The following is a 19,352-nucleotide window of genomic DNA, read 5'->3' on the forward strand; positions in this document are numbered from 1 at the left end:
TGAACATCTGCCGCTGTCCATCCAATAGTAGTAGACACTTGTGCTGAGGATTCTCCCATCTGTACACAATGGGGAAGAAGATAATAGAAGTCGTTAGTAATCAAAAGTACTGCATAGCCACATTCTTTAAAGGACTGAATGCCAGCTGGACTGGAGAGAGGAGGAAAACAAAGGGCTCTAAGCAGTAACTCCCTGGTATCACTACAGATCCATGAAAATACTCTACTTGTCGTGAGCTTTTTGTGAAGCTATGTGCATGCCAAGATAATTATTTAAAATTTCTAAGATGCTCTGAACTTGAGATGTACAATAGCTACCTACACAATTTGGGAAAGCTGCTCCTATAATTGTACAGTACAGAAGTAAAATCTGAGAGTAAACAAATACTGTACATAATCAAAAGTTAAATTTTTAATAATTCTTGAATTACAAGAGGAGTATCGAATGTTTTAAATGATACTTTCCCAAGCCCAAGAAACCAGATTTCAGGTGGGAAACTTAAGATTTAAATCCCTGTGAGAAATTATAACCCCTTGGCCAGAAGCCTGGAAAGCAAATGCTGTCATCCAATAACCAATGTAGAGGTATTTCCTGAGCCTAAAGGCAGGTATCTATCACAGAAAAGAGGTGTCTTGGAGCCTTTTAACAATAGGTCAAAATTCTCTCTTTCTAGGGGTGCCTGGATGGCTCAGTCAGTTAAGGGTCCAACTCTTGGTTTCAGCTCAGGTCATGATCTCACAGTTCATGAGTTCGAGCCCTGCACATTGGGCTGCGTGCTGACAGTGCAGAGTCTGCTTAGGATTTTCTCTCTCCCTCTCTCTCTGCCTGTCTCCTGTCCTTGTGCACACAAGCGCGTACATGCTTGCTCTCAAAATAAATTAAACGTAAAAAAAATTCTTCTATCTGTTGGGCTATACATATATATACAGAAACCCAAAGTTCTATATTTTCAAATTAACAGAGACTCTACATTTGGCTGATAATTAGCTGTGTCCCAGGAAAGCTATCATTAATATTTAAGAGTCCAAAAGTATGTAGGCAGAAAGTGAGAAATCTCACTGTTACTACTCCTTAATCTCAGCTCACAGTATTTCACATATCTATTTCACAAACAAGACCAGGTAACCCATCACAGTGTTTGTGACTACTATGAAAACTATGACATGTCAGTCAGCCTTGCTGCCTGCTGTGTGCTGTATGTACATCCATTACATATTCCTTATAGCTGGATTGAAAACCTGGAAATGAAATGAGGTCCCTGGAGAAACTTGGCCATGCTGGTGCTTTTTACCAAGTTTGAGATTTTCCAAAAAAATCAATTTTCAAAAGAAACATACATAAGTTCATTTAATGAAGGAGTTTTTAAGGGATTGCAATTTTCATCCCCTGCTAAAACCAATTACTTGGTAGAGGAATAAAGAGAAAGCCATGTGAAATAATACCAAGTAGCACCAGAATAGCCTTATCACTAAAGCTCGCATGCGCACAGGGCTGGGAGGATGGCTTCCTCTTGCCAGGCCCTTTAGGTCATTTCAGCAATTGTTCTGTTAAACACAGCATAACGTTATCAAGACCCAGCAAGCAGCAGAGAGCTTACACAGTCACAATTCATAGTGTCTCATCTCCAAATCGGATAAAAGTGGTATACAGGATTCCATCCAGGAAGCATTCAGTCAGAGCAAGTTAAAGTCAGTACTTTCTAACACGTTTTCAAGATATTTATGTTGAATTAGCCCAAGGGAGAAAAATCAATGTGCTTGATGTATTTACTGAGACTTGCACCTCAAGTCAGCCAACAACGGCTGTACCTTTGAAAGAAATCTAAGCAAAGAATTTAAACACAGTTGGAATTTCACCAATTCCCTAAATATTTTTCTCCCTGTGGGATAATCTTTTTTTTCTTCATTTTTAAGGGACAATATATCAGAGGAAAAGAGATTATTCCTGGTGTACCTACCTAACCACTGTACAAAAGACTTCACCATAGACATTATACTCTTGATATCCCAAACATAGGAGTACATGTCATAAAGGATTGTCCTGTTGGCACAATTGGAGAGTCGAGTGAACATTCCCATCACCAGTCCACACATCTCCTCAAACTTGGCTGCTCGTGACCGCCATTCTTCAATCTATTGAGGATCAATAAAAATATGACTCAAAAACTGCAAGCATAACAAAATAAACTGCTTATATTTTCAGGTCCCTGCAATTTATCCTAAACATTAAAGGATCACTGGGCTTAAACTCTTTATTTTATTTATTTATTTTTTAAAATTTACATCCAAATTAGGTAGCATATAGTGAAACAATTATTTCAGGAGTAGATTCCTTAATGCTCCTTACCCATTTAGCCCATCCCCCCCCCCCACAACCCCTCCAGTAACCCTCAGTTTGTCCTCCATATTTATGAGTCTCTTCTGTTTTGCCCCCCTCCCTGCTTTTATATTATTTTTGTTTCCCTTCCCTTATGTTCATCTGTTTTGTCTCTTAAAGTCCTCATGAGTGAAGTCATATGACTTTTGTCTTTCTCGGACTAATTTCACTTAGCATAATACCCTCCAGTTCCATCCACATAGTTGCAAATGTGGGCTTAAACTCTTTAGACAAGCAATAACAGTCTGTGTCTCCCCAAACTGACAAGTATTTCTGAAATAATCAACTGTGCCTTTCCTTCATTTTTCACTATAAGGTCAAACTATGGAACTCTATGTACTGGAATCCAAAACCACTTTCAAAGCATATTCTAAGATGTGGTCAATTTTCTGCTAGTTACCAATATATTCATTTAAGATGTCGTTTATCATCAGCATGGGGATGCACCCAGGCTAGAGAAGCAGATATAAATCAAGCATACTCACTTTTTCAGAGTCTTTTCCTTTGCAATTGACACTGACAACACTGCTATTTGCTCGAAGCCACTGGAATTCCCGTAACATTTGCGCTCCTTTGGGTCCATGCTCATAAGGAAGGTAGAACAGGTCAGCAAGCAACTGCAAATCCTCCAAAGTCACTGGTTCCACAGTATACAGAGGCTTTTCATTGGGACCTGGCACAAACTGTTCCTTGTTTGTCTGTTCATCAGTCTGCATAGGGGCAATATCACTAATGCAATCTTCCTGCATAGACATCTCTGGGGATTTTGATTCAGCTATGCTCTCTTTATCTGTGTCCATTGGTTTCAATTCCTCAGCCATTTTAGCTTCAACAATTTCAGTGAGTATTTGATTGTCATTCTTGTGGTCTGTTTCTTCTTGTTTTTCTACTACCATGTCCATGGGTTCCTCATCTGGCTGTTTCTTTTCTTCTTCCTTGGTCAGAGCTGTAGGTTCACCACTCAAGGCTGCTCCCTGGCTCATAATGGGCTCCTGATAAACTGTTGTGACTACAGTTGTGGCATTTAAAGAGGGTGCTGCAACTAAGGGAGTCCCATCAACTACACTTGCTTTAGCTCCACTGTGTGCAACTTGCCTACCTACAAAAACAAATTGCCACAAAGATAATCAGAATTAGAAACAGTACAAATCAGATCTAGAGAAATGTTTTCTTATTGTATCTCTAACCTCAATTTGAGATTCCAAATATTAAGCCCTGAGAAAAGTGCAATCCCTCTAAACCCCAGGGAGGTAGGGAGGGAAAAGCGGAAAGAAACAAATGATAAACATCCCCTAAATATGCCAACATGTATTATCTTCTCTTCTGAAGATCTAGATCTAAAAATAATTATTCCAAAAAAAACATTTTTAAAACAAATTAGCATTGCATCATGATAAAACTATCTCAGACCAAAAGTTAAGATTTTAAAAACCTTATTTCTCTAGATCCCTTCCCAAATTTTACTTTGTTTTGCGGGCCTATGGTAGGAACATCAAAATGTTCTTTACTTTACGATTCAACCATGTGACCCAAACCCCCTTACAACAAAGGGCCAAACTCACTGCTATACTGATGAGGTACACCAAACTCCTGCAACCACTCTGTTAAAGCTAACTTTAGAGCCATCTGTGGACTATAGAGCACATCAGTTTCAATATCTTCATCACTGCCTTCATTTTCTAACTTTATCTGGATCGATACAGTACTGTCTTCACTGTCAGCTGCAAAAAAAAAAAAAAAAAAAAAACAGAAACACAAAAAACAGTTTTGATTACAAAAGCCTCCTGACAAGTGAGAGGAACAAATGCAAAACACCAGTTGTTACAGTACAACTAGAGAAACAAGGAACAGGAACATGAACAAACCTTAAACATAAAAACGCAAACACAACCAAGACCCTTAACTGAACCACTTCACCTATAAGTCATCTAAATGCATTGCTAAATGTAGGGGCACCTGGGTGGCTCGGTTGGTTAAGGATCTAGACTTCGGCTCAGGTCATCATCTCATGGTTCCTGAGTTCAAGCCCTACATCAGGCTCTGCATTGACAGTGTGGAGCCTACTTGGGATATTCTCTCTCTCTCTCTGCCCCTCTGACATCACATGCTCCCTCTCTGAAAATAAATACCCCCCCAAAAAAATTGTAAATGCATTGCTTAATGTGAAATCGCAAATGAAATACAAAACACGAATTTCAGGGGCTTCTGGGTGGCTCAGATGGTTGAGGATCTGACTCCATTTCAGCTCCAATCATGATCCCAGGGTCGTGGGATCAAGCCCAGCCTCAGGCTTTGCACTGAGCATGGAGTCTGCTTAAGATGCATCATTCTCTCTCTCTCCCTCTGCCCCTCTCCCCCATTTGCATTCTCTCTCTAAAAAAAATCAAATAAATAAATTTTGAAAATAAAAAATTTTTAAAGCCACTAATTTTAGAATCACTGGAAAAGTCAGTCATAAATGTTCAGAGTGCCAATCGTTGGGAATGTGAAGTTAAAGGCATATGATTTCCATAAAGATAACATTCCCTACCCTTGAGGGGCTTATAAATTAATGGGAAAATCATTACGAAAACATACAAGCAAATTAGTAAGTATATTGAGGGGGAAAGAGAAAAACCAATAGAGAACCCACATATTAAGCACAGATAATAAATAAGCACATAATGAAACTCTAAACCAGCATAGTGTTAGAGAAAATGAAGTCTGAACTCTGGCTTAGTATCCAAAACCTTCTACTCTTAGCTTTCCTTCATATTTCCTTGCACATGGCCCAGTCTGGCTACCACTCCTTAATGTGCTTCATGCTCTGCCTTAAAAGCGGTAGGAGGTAGATGCCATGTACCCAGAAGGAACTGAGACTATATTTTGTTGTTGTTTTTTTTTTAATTCAAGGGGGTGGTCCACAATGATTGAGCCTTAAAGGGAGGCATTAATCCAATAAACAGAACTGGAAGGAGTACAGAACTGAGAAAGAGAACACAACTATATGACTACATACCATACCCGAGCACCATGATGTGACATTCCCATAGCCCCAAACGAGCCCAAATTCAGTAACTTCGACTTTTCAATGTCCAGTGCTTTTACCTCTTGTCCACCAACCCTTTCATGCCCGGCACCTCTACTCATACTGTGATACTCATAAGTATCCTCTCCTCTAGGAAATGGTTTCTTAGCACTTTTGCTTAGCAGAAATAAGCATTCCCTCCTCTGTGTTCCCACAGCACTTTGTAAACAATTTCCTCAGCATTTATCAAACAACAGCACAGTCGCCTATATGCTTTATCCAAAACCAGACCATGTTCTTCAAAAGCGGGGACTACTTTATTCTTTGTATCTTTAGTGCCAGGAAGGTGCACTTGCCAAATCTTACTAAGTGTTTAAATATAATGAATAAACAACTAGCCAGCATTCTTACTTAGAAACTCAACTGGGAATTTTTCATGAATAAAAAATCAGTAAGCCAATGTCTAAAATGACAACACAGAATATGTTCCATTAATATAAGCTGAAATCTAAATGATATATGAAGTAATTCAGGTAACAGCTAGTGATCTAAAATACCCCATTTAATAAAAACCACCAGAAGACATAAATTGAATGGGAATAATTCCAGGAATAACAGGAACACTAAAAAACTAGTGCTCCGATTTCAAAGTCACATTTTAAAAGTAAAGAACTTGGGGGGGGGGGGGGGGGGGGGGAGAAAAGCAAAGAACTGAGGCCAAGAAGTTATTAAGTAGTTTGTCCAAAGCCACTCAGCCCTCTGATCCCTCCTTCTCTCACATATACACCTCACTCATAGGACTAAACAACATACTTCAAAAAATCTCTTAACTTATGATGACAAACCTGCACTTGACAATAGCTCTAGTTAACCCCAGGTCTCCCTGCAAGGTCAAGGATTAAGCAGTCTACTTACTCATCACTACATCTTTTCTCACTCCATTCATGTTTGATTTGTACCAGGTGGCAAGGGTGTGGATAGCAACATAGTTGGCTTCAAATTCACAATTTGGATTAGTAAGGACTCCTTTTAACCGTGGGATGAGTTCTGTGGATCTTCCTTTGTATGGGCCCAGAAATAGTCTCTTCTGATCATAATCATTAGCATGAATGTTATCCCAGATTACTGGAGCTCTCTTAATAATCTTAGAAACCTCTTCAATAGACTCCACTGGAATTTCTTTAGAAACAACTTTCGGACCTAGAAATAATGACAACCATTTGTTAAAAGACCCTCAAACATGATTCTTCAAAATATACTGAATTCAATTTTTTATTGTATTTTGTTATTTATGTACTTTCTGACAATTTTTCTTTTCAAAGTAACACAGCAACATGTCTTTTTGAGTGTTCAGTTTTACCCAACCCCTCCCCAATATTTCCTCAGGTCAGATTTCTAGGAATGGAATTAGTAGTAAAAAGATATGAATATTTAAGGTTTGGGCAGGCTTCCTCAAACTGATATGTTATAAGGAACAAATTGTTGGGGTGCCCAAGGGGCTCAGTTAGTTAAGCATCCAACTTTGACTCAGGTCATGATCTCAAGGTTCAGGAGTTCCAGCCCCACACTGGACTCTGTGCTGACAGCTGAGAGCCTGGAGTCTGCTTCAGATTCTGTCTCTGTCTCTCTCTCTCTCTGTCCCTCCCCTGCTCACCTCTGTCTGTGTCTCAAAAATAATTAAACAAAAAAAAATTTCATGTAAACAATTTCTTTTTCCATTATAATACAGCTCGTTGATTAATAACTGTCAATTCAGCAGGATAGCTTTCATTTTATAAAACACTCTCCCCCTATGGCTGAGATCAATACTTTTTAGCCCAGTTCCCTACACATCTATTATTTATCAGCAACTGATACTCAGATTCACTGCAAAATCCTTAAAGATGTTTTTTATACTAAATGAAGAATGTATACTTCATAAAAGGGAATTTTTAACAACAAAGTTTTCTGGTTAAAGTTGTTTTCAAAAAGTATCCAATTAACCAGAAAAACCAATTTCTAAGTTCTAGTTAACTAAAGTTTTACTGTATAAATCTTAAAGACTTACCTGTCCAAAGCACCTCAATTCCAGGGAGAAGCTTTTCACCCACAGTCCTTAAATAAGGAGACTGAGACACATTTGGGTAACAGAAAGTGCCACAATATTCTGAATGTAAAAAGGAAAATTAAGTAAAATAGTTAGGAGTGAAATGGTCACGAGTTTTTAAATGGGGGGAAAAAATGTCTATCAATTCTAAATTCTTTTCATACAAATGATAAAGAGCTTCCAAGTCGTATCTCAAAGGAATTAAACTCAAGTGGATAGTTCATTAAAGAATCAATTAAAAATAAAAATAAGAATCAATTCATAAAATCTGATACTCTTCCCCCAATAATACATATCAATCCTTATGATCCTACAGTCATTAGAAATACAAGTTTACTAAAGAAATAATTAGAATGTTTAGTATTTTCTACATACTTTGAATTGGCTACATTTCTCTTACAATTAGAGGCCAAACAAAATGAATTGACAATATCATAACAGACAAAATGCAGTATTATGTGCCATGTTATTAAGACTCAACTGCAACTAAATAGTAATTTGCAGCTTCTGCACTGCAAAGAAAACAATCAGCAAAACTAAAAGGGAACCAATGGAATGGGAAAAGATATTTGCAAATGACATATCAAATAAAGAGTTAGTATCCAAACTCTATAAAGAACTTAACAAACTCAACACCCAAAAAAACAAACAACCCAGTGAAGAAGAAATGGGCAAAAGACATGAATAGACACTCTTCCAAAGAAGACACCCAGATAAACAGACACTTGAAAAAAATGCTCACCACCACTCATTATCAGGGAAACAGAAATCAAAACCACAATGAGATAGCACTTCACACCTGTCAGAATGGCTAAAATTAACTTAGGCAACAACAGATGTTGGTGAGGATGCGGAGAAAGAGGAACCCTTTTGCACTGCTGGTGGCAATGCAAACTGGTGCAGCCACTCTGGAATACAGTATGGAGGTTCCCCCCAAAATTAAAAATATAACTACCCTACAACTCAGCAATTACACTACTAGGTATTTATCCAAAGGATACAGATGTGCTGTTTTGAAGGGGTACATGCACCCCAATGTTTATAGCAGCGCTATTAACAACAGCCAAAGTATAGAAAGAGCCCAAATGTCCATCGACAGATGAATGGATAAAGTGGCATATATAAACATACATACATACATACAATGGAGTATCACTTGGCAATCAAAAATGAAATCTTACCATTTGCAACAACGTGGATGGAACTAGAGTATATTATGCTAAGCGATATTAGAGAAAAATACCGTATGACTTCACTCATATGTGGAATTTAAGATACGAAACAGATGAACATAAGGGAAGGGAAGCAAAAATAATATAACAACAGGGAGGGGGACAAAACATAAGAGATTCTTAAATACAGAGAACAAACTGAGGGTTGCTAGAGGCGTTGTAGGTAGGGGATGGGCTAAATGGGCAAGGGGCATTAAGGAAGACACTTGTTGGAATGAGTACTGCGTGTTTTATGTAGGGGATGAATCACTGGATTCTACTCCTGAAATCATTATTTGCACTATATGCTAACTAACTTGATGTAAATTAAAAAATAATAATAATAAAGCATAATTTTAAATTTAAAACAATAAGTAAACATTTAAGAAAACATTAAAAGATAACAAATAGTAATTTGCAATGAATTAAGTAATTCCCAATATAATCTTATTAAACATTATTTGAGTACTCCTGTTATATCAGACCTCTGAGATAAGGTTCGTGGCTCACAGGATTCTCAGACATATACACAAAGTTAAATAATTCAGACAAAATTTCTTAGAACAAATTTATTTATCTCTTCCTGAAAAAGAAGTCAAGGGGAAATTCCTTATAAGCCTAATTTTGAGGGAGGCAACTAAAAGAGGCTAATACATTATCAATGGAAGGAACCAGGGAGGCAAGGTGAGAGAGGAAAAGTGGGGCAGGGTGGGGGGTGGGGGGGGCGTTATTTAGCAAGTTTTCTATGCTGAGTCCTGGAATTCCAGAAGAGCCCAGATGGAAGTAGGAGGAGTGAAAAAAGATACAGATATGCATAGGCAGAAAAAAGGAACAAGTAGGAGGAAATGAGAAGTGACTAAGTTAAAAGCAATGTAAATTTGTTTTCTAGTTTTACATTTGATAATACTATCCTTCCTTTAATCCTGAAAATTTAAAGTTCATACACTTCCAGTACTAAAAAATACATGAAATCTTTTGCCTGTTCAGTTGCCATTTATTAGTCCCTAAAATTTCTCAAGTGTAAGACCTTGAGAAATGTCTTCTAGAAAAAGAATTCCTACTTTTATACACCAAAGGGAGAGGGGACAACACAATAAAGGCCATATATAGTTCTTTGAAAATGATGTATTTCAAGAAGTCTAGTTAAATATAAATCTATTATATACAATACCTGTGGGACAGAAGAGGAAAGTTTCTGGCTCTCCTAGGTATTGATAAATTTCATTTGTAATGGAGACCTGGGCATGAGCAAAAGAACTGAATACCTCTTTGTCTGCTGCACACATATTATGGTCAATATCATCAAAAAGCAAGGCAAATGACCTGCACCCAAACTGAGAAACCTAGGAAAAGCAGGGGGGGGAAAAAAGATGATTTAGCAGCTCTTTTTAAGTAAATAAACGCCTGGCTGGATCAGTCCGTAAAACATGCAACTCTTGATCTCAGGGTCATGACTTCAAGCTCCACACTGGGCACAGAGCTTACATAAAAAATAGGATTAAAAATATTAATGTAGACACTTAATAGCTCTATCTAAAAGTCAAACATTTTTCTTAGTAGAATGTTCAAAGCCACACCAATTTTTTTTACATTTTCTATGTTAAACAGCTAGACAAGTTGGAACCCATTTTTCATTTGAGTTTGAATGCAGTATGCTCCAACAAAGCTTCAACGATATGGCCTATCCCTACCTCCCTGGCTGCTGATTATAGAAGACCAGACAGACAGAAAAACAGAAATGGTAAGTGAACTCAAGAGATGAAAAACCTAGGCTTGTTCTAGTCCCAAAGACACACTGATCCTAATTAATCTCTGCACATAAACCTAACTAGTCCATGAATCAGAAGGAACACAGTATTTGATCAGATAGGGAGATAACCTCTTAAAAAGCATATTCATGGAAATTAAACCTCCTTATTAAATTTTTTACCATCTTAATGCCATCAAAAATATAAACCTTTGCCTAAAGAAACACGCAAACATATACATGTATTATGTATCAGCAAATTTACTTTACCAGAAAAAATGTGCGGCTTTTATGTGAAGCAGAATTTAGATTCCAATCAGGCTTACCAATAGCTTACTTGTTTACCTAGTCTGTTTTCCTTCTGATCTTTGGAAACCAGTCAACCATATGGAGACTGGATTATACCTCTTGTCCATATTAACATATTACATGTAAAGGCACTTACATCTAACAGGTAACACCCTGTTTCTATTAACCTCAATCACAAATTCAGTCAAGTACCCAATAATATATAGAGCTTCTCAAAATGCGATTCTGGACAACCTGAATTTTTTTAAATTTTTTTTCTTTCTTTGAGAAAGAAAGGGAAAGAGCGATATCACATGCACAGGGGAGGGATGGAGGGAAAGAGAGAGAAAGAATCTTAAGAAGGATTAGGCCAACTGCGGAGCCTGACTCAGGGCTCAATCTCACAACTGTGAGATCATGACCTCAGGCACCCAGGCACCCCTGGACAACCTGAATTCTGAAGTAAGTCCCCACTCCCAAGTCTGTATTTCCACCCCAAGTCAGTTTAAGAATCTCTGGAAATGAACCCTATTAGCAACTTTTTAAGCATCACTTCTAAGCATTTCTTCTATAGCAGTTCTTATGCAAACCAAAGTCTGAGAAGCACTGCTACCTCCAGTAAAGCTCTCTTGACTCATGTTAGAAAATACTCTCTACCAAAAGCATGAAGGTAAAAAAATTGTACAGAAGCAAAGAAGTATAAATTTGGTGTCCTTTTAACATCATTAAAAGCAACTCAGAAAACTCTGTTTCCGGTATACTGAATCAGGGGGAAATAATGAAAAAGTAAAGCTACCTGGTCCAGTTTGCGTTTCAATGTAGATACTTCCTTGGGGTTAGAAAAGGTAATATCCAATCCAGGTGAGATAGCATAGATGAACTCTATCTCATATTCTCGTGCAGCAGAGATGAGTGTCATAAGTTGCTCTGAAGAAGAGAGTCCACGTTTTTAGAATGCAGCACAGAAAACTAAAAGAACCTTCACTTTTCAACTAAAGACAAGAGGTCATTTTCTCCAATTTACGATAGGTCAAGAAAGGAAAAATCCCTGAAATTTTACATGATGGTCATGTCCAACGTGATAATAAGTCATACAAAATGCCACAAACCTCATGTGGCTTAATGTCACCCTAAAATCAATAAAGCATTCTTTCATTGCCATTTCTCAAAAATATTGAATTAAGCATTACTTCTCTTACTGAACATAAGCCATCTTTATTTCCTACATTGTTTGAGATGTATGGTTTTCATTTTTTGCAGTCTCTGAACTGAAATTCTTATATAAAAAAAATCTACATATAACTACTTTATAATTTGGAAGAAAAGAAAAATGTGTTCTTAACAACCAGGGTTAAATGACAGCCTTAACAATCCTTGTCTTTACAACTACAGAAAATACTCATTACAAATCTGAAGTTTTAAAAATGTGACAATTTTCCTAAGTAAAACTAAATTCTATTCTATACACCAGTAGACCTATCTTTACATAACTTTCAGTGGTATCTCAAGATAGTCATTTGACTATATTTTGATTATTGATCACATAAAATTTCATTACCAGCACCCAAAAAATAATTAGGTTGAACACACACTTAAATTATATAGAGTAGTAAACAAAAACACTAGATGGAGATAGGATACATTTTAATTGCTTCTTTGTAATTTAAGAAAACTTTCTGCTTTCAGTGTTTTGGCTGCACTCTATAACCAAGTTATCTTATTAGCTACGTATGTGTACCATTTTAATTCCAAGTATGAAATGTTTCCCCGTTTGTAAGTCCCCAAAGAAAAGCACCACTTGTCTAATTTATAAGGAGGTTCTGTTATGTCCTACTCTATTTACTATGTATTTACTATGTATTTATGTATTTAACTTAACATTAAGAACACACATAACAAGGATAGTTTATGATGGCTTTTCACTTCAGTATAAGCCTAGACTAGGGTGAGGCCTTTATTTTAAATAAAGACAAAACCAAGTAATCAAGTGATCAAGACCAAGCCATTCTTGAGTCTGAAGCAAAAGGACCAGTAATACTGATCCTGTCTTTACTTAAAATTTTGGTATCTTGCTCATGGATTTTTTTTTTTTTGCATTAATCTTGGTTTAAAAATTGCATAAGATACTATTTATCTTCATCACTGATTTTTTTTGGGAGTCCCTTACTTAAACTTTGTACCCAAGGCGGCACCTCACTTGCCCTGCCCCAGGCCTAGTCCTGCTTTAGTACCTCTTTGTTCAATGGCCCACTGTTTAGACCACTGACAGAAGTTAAACGGTATAATTTATGATTACAGAACAGGTGGGAGTCAGACTGCCATAACCATGAATCACACCATGGCTGGCCAACATTAGTACTTCTTTCAATCTACACTAACTCACACAGAATTTACCAGATAATAAAAATGGAAACGACCTACAAAGAGAAAACGAAATATTTAATAAAATTCTTATAATGTACATTACAGCTCTTTTCTTCCCATATTCTGAATTTATGGATTAAAAAGAAAAAGATTACCAGCTTCTTCCACTGAATACATCTCTCGCCAAAACATCCTATGTTTGTAGTCATCTTTTGGGGCATACAAGTATGTATTTAATTCCCATTTCTGGAGCCTTAAGGGGAAAGAAAATTACATATGTATAAATAGGCAACATGTAAAGGCTGTAAATCCCAAATTTTTCCTTTCCTTGGAGCATCTCCATCTCTTAAAAAGCTAGTAATATTCTGGGACAACAGCTTTTTTTTTTTTTTTTTTTTCTTTTTTTTTATTTATTTTTGGGACAGAGAGAGACAGAGCATGAACGGGGGAGGGGCAGAGAGAGAGGGAGACACAGAATCGGAAACAGGCTCCAGGCTCCGAGCCATCAGCCCAGAGCCTGACGCGGGGCTCGAACTCACAGACCGCGAGATCGTGACCTGGCTGAAGTCGGACGCTTAACCGACTGCGCCACCCAGGCGCCCCCTGGGACAACAGCTTTTAACCTTTTTGTAATCTAGCGGAATTGTAAAAAATTAAATATTATAAGGAATGCCAACAAATTAAAGTCTTAAATAAAAACAATAGCTCTGAATGACACAGATAGAGCCCAAAACCTATTCAGCTTCCCCAGAAACTTTGAAAACCCCTGGCCTAGGTGAAGGAAAGGTAAAAGACCAAGGTCAAATAACTTCTGCAACTGAGAAATCATCAAAATTCATATGGCCTATTCAGTGTTAGTTTATCTTCAAATAAAAGGAAATATTGATGGTTTAAGACTACTTCACAAAGTAAAAAATTTACCTTCTAAAGAGTTCTTTTCTCTGTTCCATAACCCAAGGTCTTCCATAAAATCCTAGATTCAAAGTAAGAATGAAATTATTTTCAAGTTTCAAAATGTGGTAAACAATTTATTGACAAAAGCAGATTACAAAACATACAATATAATCCCATTCTGAAAAAAAGTGTGTACAATATATCCAAAGGGTATTTAGTAAAATATTAAGATGTCTTTGGGGAAAAAAAAACTCATTAAGGTGTCTCTGGATAGTGATATTATAAAATGACTTTTATTCCCCTTTTATTTAGGTAAATTTTCTTATTTTTCTACCATTAACACTTATTACTTATGCAATATTTTTTAAAAAAATTTTTTAATGTTTATTTTTGAGAGAGACAGAACATGAGCAGAGGAGGGGCACAGAGAGAGGGAGACAGGAATCCCAAAACCTAACTTTAAAAAAACTTTTAAAAAATAAACTCCACACCCAATGCCACGCTGGAACTTAGGATCCAGAGATCAAGAGTTAGATGCTCCGACTGGGCCAGCCAGGTACCCCTAAACCTAACTTTCTTTTTTTTTTTTCTTCAATGTTTATTTTTGAGAGACAGAGGCAGAGAGAAAGGGAGACTGAGGATCCCAAGCAGGTTCCAGGCTCCGAGCTGTCAGCACAGAGCCTGCACTGGGCTCAAACTCACCAACCAAACCCTGAGATCATGACCTGAGCAGACTGAGCTACCCAGGTACCCCTAAACCTAACTTTTTAAAAGATCTCAATCTTACAATAGAGGAAGGGGAAGCAAAGTAATCCCAAACCACTAATAATAACAACCACTACTTGAGAGAGGAATTGAATTGCCTTTAGAGTGGGAGATTAAAAAAAAAAAGTAGGGAAAAAAACAGGAACAGAATTAGGAAAGAATCTGATTGAACCAATTTTATGATCGCCTTATTTTTTTTTAAAGTTCCTGATACAATAAAAGGGACCAAAAATGCCTTAAACTAAATTCACAGCAAACTCAACAGTGGAACTGGCCCAAAAAGGAAACTCTTGAGGAGTCTCAATTCCAGAGCAAAGGTTTGAACAACTGGAAATGCAAGAATATGACTTGCTCCACTGTCCCAGAAGGGAGGTAAATCACTAGTAGTGCATAATGCAGGAAACAAACCAGCAGAGGAATGACTTCAGTCCTGATATAAGCACCAAACTGGTACCTGCAGCTCCACTGTGTGTGAATCAGACCTTATAGCTTGCCTAACCTTTATTTTCCACCTGTCTCGGTCTAATCACCTGCAAGAGAGAAGGACAGGGGCGCCTGGGTGGCTCAGGTCATGATCTCGCGGTCTGTGAGTTCGAGCCCCGTGTCAGGCTCTCTGCTGACAGCTCAGAGCCTGGAGCTGCTTCGGATTCTGTGTCTCCCTCTCTCTCTGCCCCTCCCCTGCTCATGCTCTGTCTCTCTCTGTCTCAAAAATAAATAAACATTTTTAAAAAATTAAAAAAAAAAAAAAAGAGAGAGAGAGAGAAGGACAGCCCCTCAGGAGTACCATGAAGATGGTTAACATATTATGAACATAAAATGCTATTCTCTCTCTCTCTCTCTCACACACACACACACACACACACACACACACACGCAGAAAAAATACACAGTCTACTTAAGACTACCTAAAACTGACATTTCTGTAACGTATTAAACTCCAGTCTCTAGACACGATGGTTACTCTGCACAACAAACATGGACAAAGACAACAAAACAAAAATTCATTGCATACTATGTATGAAACTGTAGCACTTTCCATCAATAATTCAGTTACCTTCTTACAAGTAACTTAGGGGCACTTGGATGGCTTAGTGGGTTAAGCGTCAGACTCTGACTCTGGCTCAGGTCATGATCTCCTGGTTCGAGGTTTCTTTTTTTTTTTTTTTTTTTTTAATGTTTATTTATTTTTGAGACAGAGAGAGACAGAGCATGAATGGGGGAAGGGCAGAGAGAGAGGGAGACACAGAATCGGAAGCAGGCTCCAGGCTCTGAGCCATCAGCCCAGAGCCTGACGCGGGGCTCGAACTCCCGAACCGTGAGATCGTGACCTGAGCTGAAGTCGGACGCTCAACCGACTGAGCCACCCCGGCGCCCCTCCTGGTTCGAGGTTTCAAACCACCCTGTGCTGACAGCTCAGAGCCTGAAGCCTGCTTCAGATTGTGTGTCTCCTCCTCTCTCTGCCCCTCCCCCGCACGTATAAACATTTAAAGAATTAAAAAAAATTTTTTAAACATTAGGTAAATTTTATACGTCTTTACAGCTTTCCTACAACATTTAGCATTATCATTTTTCTCTCCAAGGAATAGGCATTAAACACTCCTTTAGAATTGCTTCAATATATAAAAGAAACATTTTTATCTTCAGAAGCCCTAACTTTACTCTGAGTCAGGTTCATGGTTTTGGTTAACTGGCACCACAAAGAGGAAGCAGTGCTATTATGCAAGTTACAACCAACAAAGATTTGTGAGGGAAAGAACATTTTTAAAAAGGAATCCTGCCAATCCCTACGTTATTTCCTTTCTTCATTCATTTTAGGAATACCAACTTAGGAGTACTTAAAAAAAAATCAGGTGCTCAGTCACCAAAAAAATACAGAGAGATATGGAGGGAGGAGGGACAATAGATAACAGACAACTCTATTCTCTGAGTAGTTCCCTTTCAATACTACTCTGAAAAAACAAACCAACTTAAACCACAAGCTTTTCTCCATAATTACTGAAGATGTAATAGACAAAATTTCTTTAGCCTCACTCTCGTCTAGCTCTAAAATTTCTATATCCTCCAGCACTCTTCAACCCTCCACCCAAAGATCCCTGATGACAAAACAGACTTTTTCTAGAATCTCCATGCACGCAAACAAGCCCAAATAAATACACCAACAGATTAAGTCACACAGAGCAATCATGTTTCCACAAACATGGACTCCAAATACGTAAGTAGCTTTCCATTCTGTCTTCCCCCCAAATTCTACAAGACCTTTAACTCTGCAGAACTGTTTCACTCCTTACTGTAGCTACATAGTAGTCTGTTTTCTCCTCCAATTAAGCTTTATCTAAAATACCACAACCACGACCCATCCTTCAAATAAACACTCTTTGTAGGCTGACAATACTAGAAAAGCTGAAGCTCTCAACGTATAGGGAAACCTTTCTACTTCTCCATACCTTTTTGGTCTTTTGTAACAACTAATTCTTATACAGTGTTATTCCCATGCATCCCATTACATATAGGAAAGAACTAATAAGGCAAACAACTATGAAACTCTAAGTAGGCCAAAAGACTTCAGAAAATTAAAATACATGCTGTACTCAAGGAAACAGCAATAAGGCAACTGACTCATGCTTCCATAGAATACTTGGTCGAATATTCACTATATTCATAAACTGCGATACAATCTTCAGGTCATTTTCCCCAACGACAAAAATAAATAATCAAATTAAATAATTAAATAAATCCTGCATTCTTTTTAAATGGGAAGTGAGAAAGTCAAAAAAACATTTTAAACCTCTTCTGCAGCTCCTAAATTAAAATTCTGTACCCCTGATACTATCTAAGTCAAAGCTTCATCTCCTAGAGCCAAAGCACAGCAGCTGGCAAAGGACAATTTTCTAGGCTGCAAAAGAATCTTCAAAGGGTGGGGGGCAGGGACTGACTACAAAAAAAAAAAAAAAAAAAAAAAAAATCTAAGCAAAGGGGAATTTGTAAAATCAGCTCCACTGTGCTTCTCTTCGCTCCCAGAGTACAACAAGCACATCCGTGTGGATTTATTTTTTCCCCCCACGGGTGAGGACAGCAGGACTATACACGTTTTTCCATTTGAACACAGACCACCCTACGGAACAAGATCCCAAGGTACAAAGACTTGTAACTCAGAGCCTAACACTAGGCTCCTTACTACCGCCTCCGCAGGAGCCAGGCCTGGCTCCAGCCCAAGGCGGGTGGGGTCAGACATGTTAATAGCCAGAGGGGAATTCAACGCTGCATAACAACGTGAGAGAAGACTTGCCCACCATCTCGCCTCTCCCCTCTCCAAAACAGGATCAAGTTTCAGGGCCCAAAGAGTGACACCTTTTTAGAGCCTCCTAAAGTATCCCCCACACGAGCAGAGAATGTTACTGGGACGGAACGGGAAGGAGGACGTTCTCGCCCAGCCCGCGCCACAGCGCTCACCTTCCACTACGCCACATAGGAACCTCCGAGCTCCTCCTGCAGCCCCAGCCACCGCTGCTCCCCCGGCCCCGGCTGGGTTGTCTTCTCCGGGGGCCGGAGCTGCTGGCGGCTCCAACGATGCCCCCGCGGAAGCAGCAGGGTTGGAGTTCAGCTCGCTCTCCCGCTCCTCCAGCGCCGCCTGGCTCTCCTTCTGCACCATCCTCCTGCCCCGGCCGCCGCCACCTCTGCAGGTCCTCCTCGGCCTCCGTCCGTTGGGCCGCCGGCCCGGAGCCCTGGAAAGGGCCTCGGCTCCAAGCGCGCGCCCTTCGCGCTCCTTCCCCTCCCCCTCTGCCCTTCCCCCTCCCTTCCGCAGGGACCCGAATGCCCGGATGAGAAGGGCGGCGGCACCGGCGCGAGCCCTTTGTCAGCCGCTGCCTCAGCCTAAGCTGGGGAGCCGGAAGCCCAAGCGGAGGGCGAGGCCGCGACCTCTCGTTCTCTGGAGGCAGATAGCCAAACCTCCTTTTCTTGGTCGCAGTTAGCTTCTGCTGCTTCCCGATAATCTTAGCTCTTCCGCTGTTCCCCCTCAAAGCCCCTAGGTCTCCACCACCGCTGCTTCTACCGCCCGCTTCCTGTTTATCCGCACTGCGCCTGCGCTGGAGACCGGCTCAGACCGGTCCCCTCAGCCCGACTCCCCCGCCTTCTTTTGGGCCAGCCTATTGCGCTTCATTCGATAGGGGGAAATAGAACAGAGGAGAAGCGAAAAGCGGAAGATAATGAGGACGATGGAATGTACCATTTGTGCTCACCACCCTCTAGGACAAGGCAGGCGCCCTGGAACGGACCATTACCCCTTCTGAAGAAGGGGAGTATGGGAGGAGGCTGCAACCGGTTGAGGCAATGGGGAAGGGGGATGAAAAAGAGGTGTTTACTCTTTCAATGCGCAAGCGCGGGAACGAAGCCTCTAGTTCTTAAAGAGACACGAAGAAACTGACCTATTTTCTATTGAGATTCTTCTAATAGGTTGGCTCATTACATCACCCTGACCCAGGATCGGTTCTGTGAAGATAACATTCCAAGGAGCTCAGCTCACCCCTCTGCCTTGAATCATTTTCCCCAACCCCCAGCTTGGCGCTAATCCCTTTAAAAATTAAGTCTTTCGTTCATTCCTTCGTTCAGCAGACACTA

At 39.3% G+C, this 19,352-nt stretch overlaps 1 protein-coding gene across 4 annotated transcripts in view; it reads right to left on the reverse strand.

The window, feature by feature from the left end:
- Window positions 1-19,352, reverse strand: part of OGA (O-GlcNAcase) — a 30,045-nt gene extending 10,693 nt beyond the window's left edge. Inside the window, exons 1-11 of one of the 4 annotated variants that reach the window (XM_042959860.1) lie at window positions 19,160-19,350; window positions 18,189-18,460; window positions 14,001-14,052; window positions 13,235-13,332; window positions 11,512-11,642; window positions 9,852-10,023; window positions 7,431-7,529; window positions 6,299-6,583; window positions 3,939-4,097; window positions 2,862-3,475; window positions 1,958-2,132 (exon numbers count right to left, since the gene is read on the reverse strand). In XM_042959860.1, coding sequence (XP_042815794.1) covers window positions 1,958-2,132; window positions 2,862-3,475; window positions 3,939-4,097; window positions 6,299-6,583; window positions 7,431-7,529; window positions 9,852-10,023; window positions 11,512-11,642; window positions 13,235-13,332; window positions 14,001-14,052; window positions 18,189-18,460; window positions 19,160-19,197 — 2,095 coding nt within the window. In that variant the 5' untranslated portion in view covers window positions 19,198-19,350. Of the gene's footprint in view, window positions 1-1,957; window positions 2,133-2,861; window positions 3,476-3,938; window positions 4,098-6,298; window positions 6,584-7,430; window positions 7,530-9,851; window positions 10,024-11,511; window positions 11,643-13,234; window positions 13,333-14,000; window positions 14,053-18,188; window positions 18,837-18,960; window positions 18,978-19,159 lie in introns of those variants that run through there. The other 3 variants (XM_042959862.1, XM_042959863.1, XM_042959861.1) reach the window with 3 other exon arrangements.

The sequence above is a fragment of the Panthera tigris genome, chromosome D2 (genome assembly GCF_018350195.1).
Source record: "Panthera tigris isolate Pti1 chromosome D2, P.tigris_Pti1_mat1.1, whole genome shotgun sequence".
Classification (NCBI taxonomy): domain Eukaryota; kingdom Metazoa; phylum Chordata; class Mammalia; order Carnivora; family Felidae; genus Panthera; species Panthera tigris.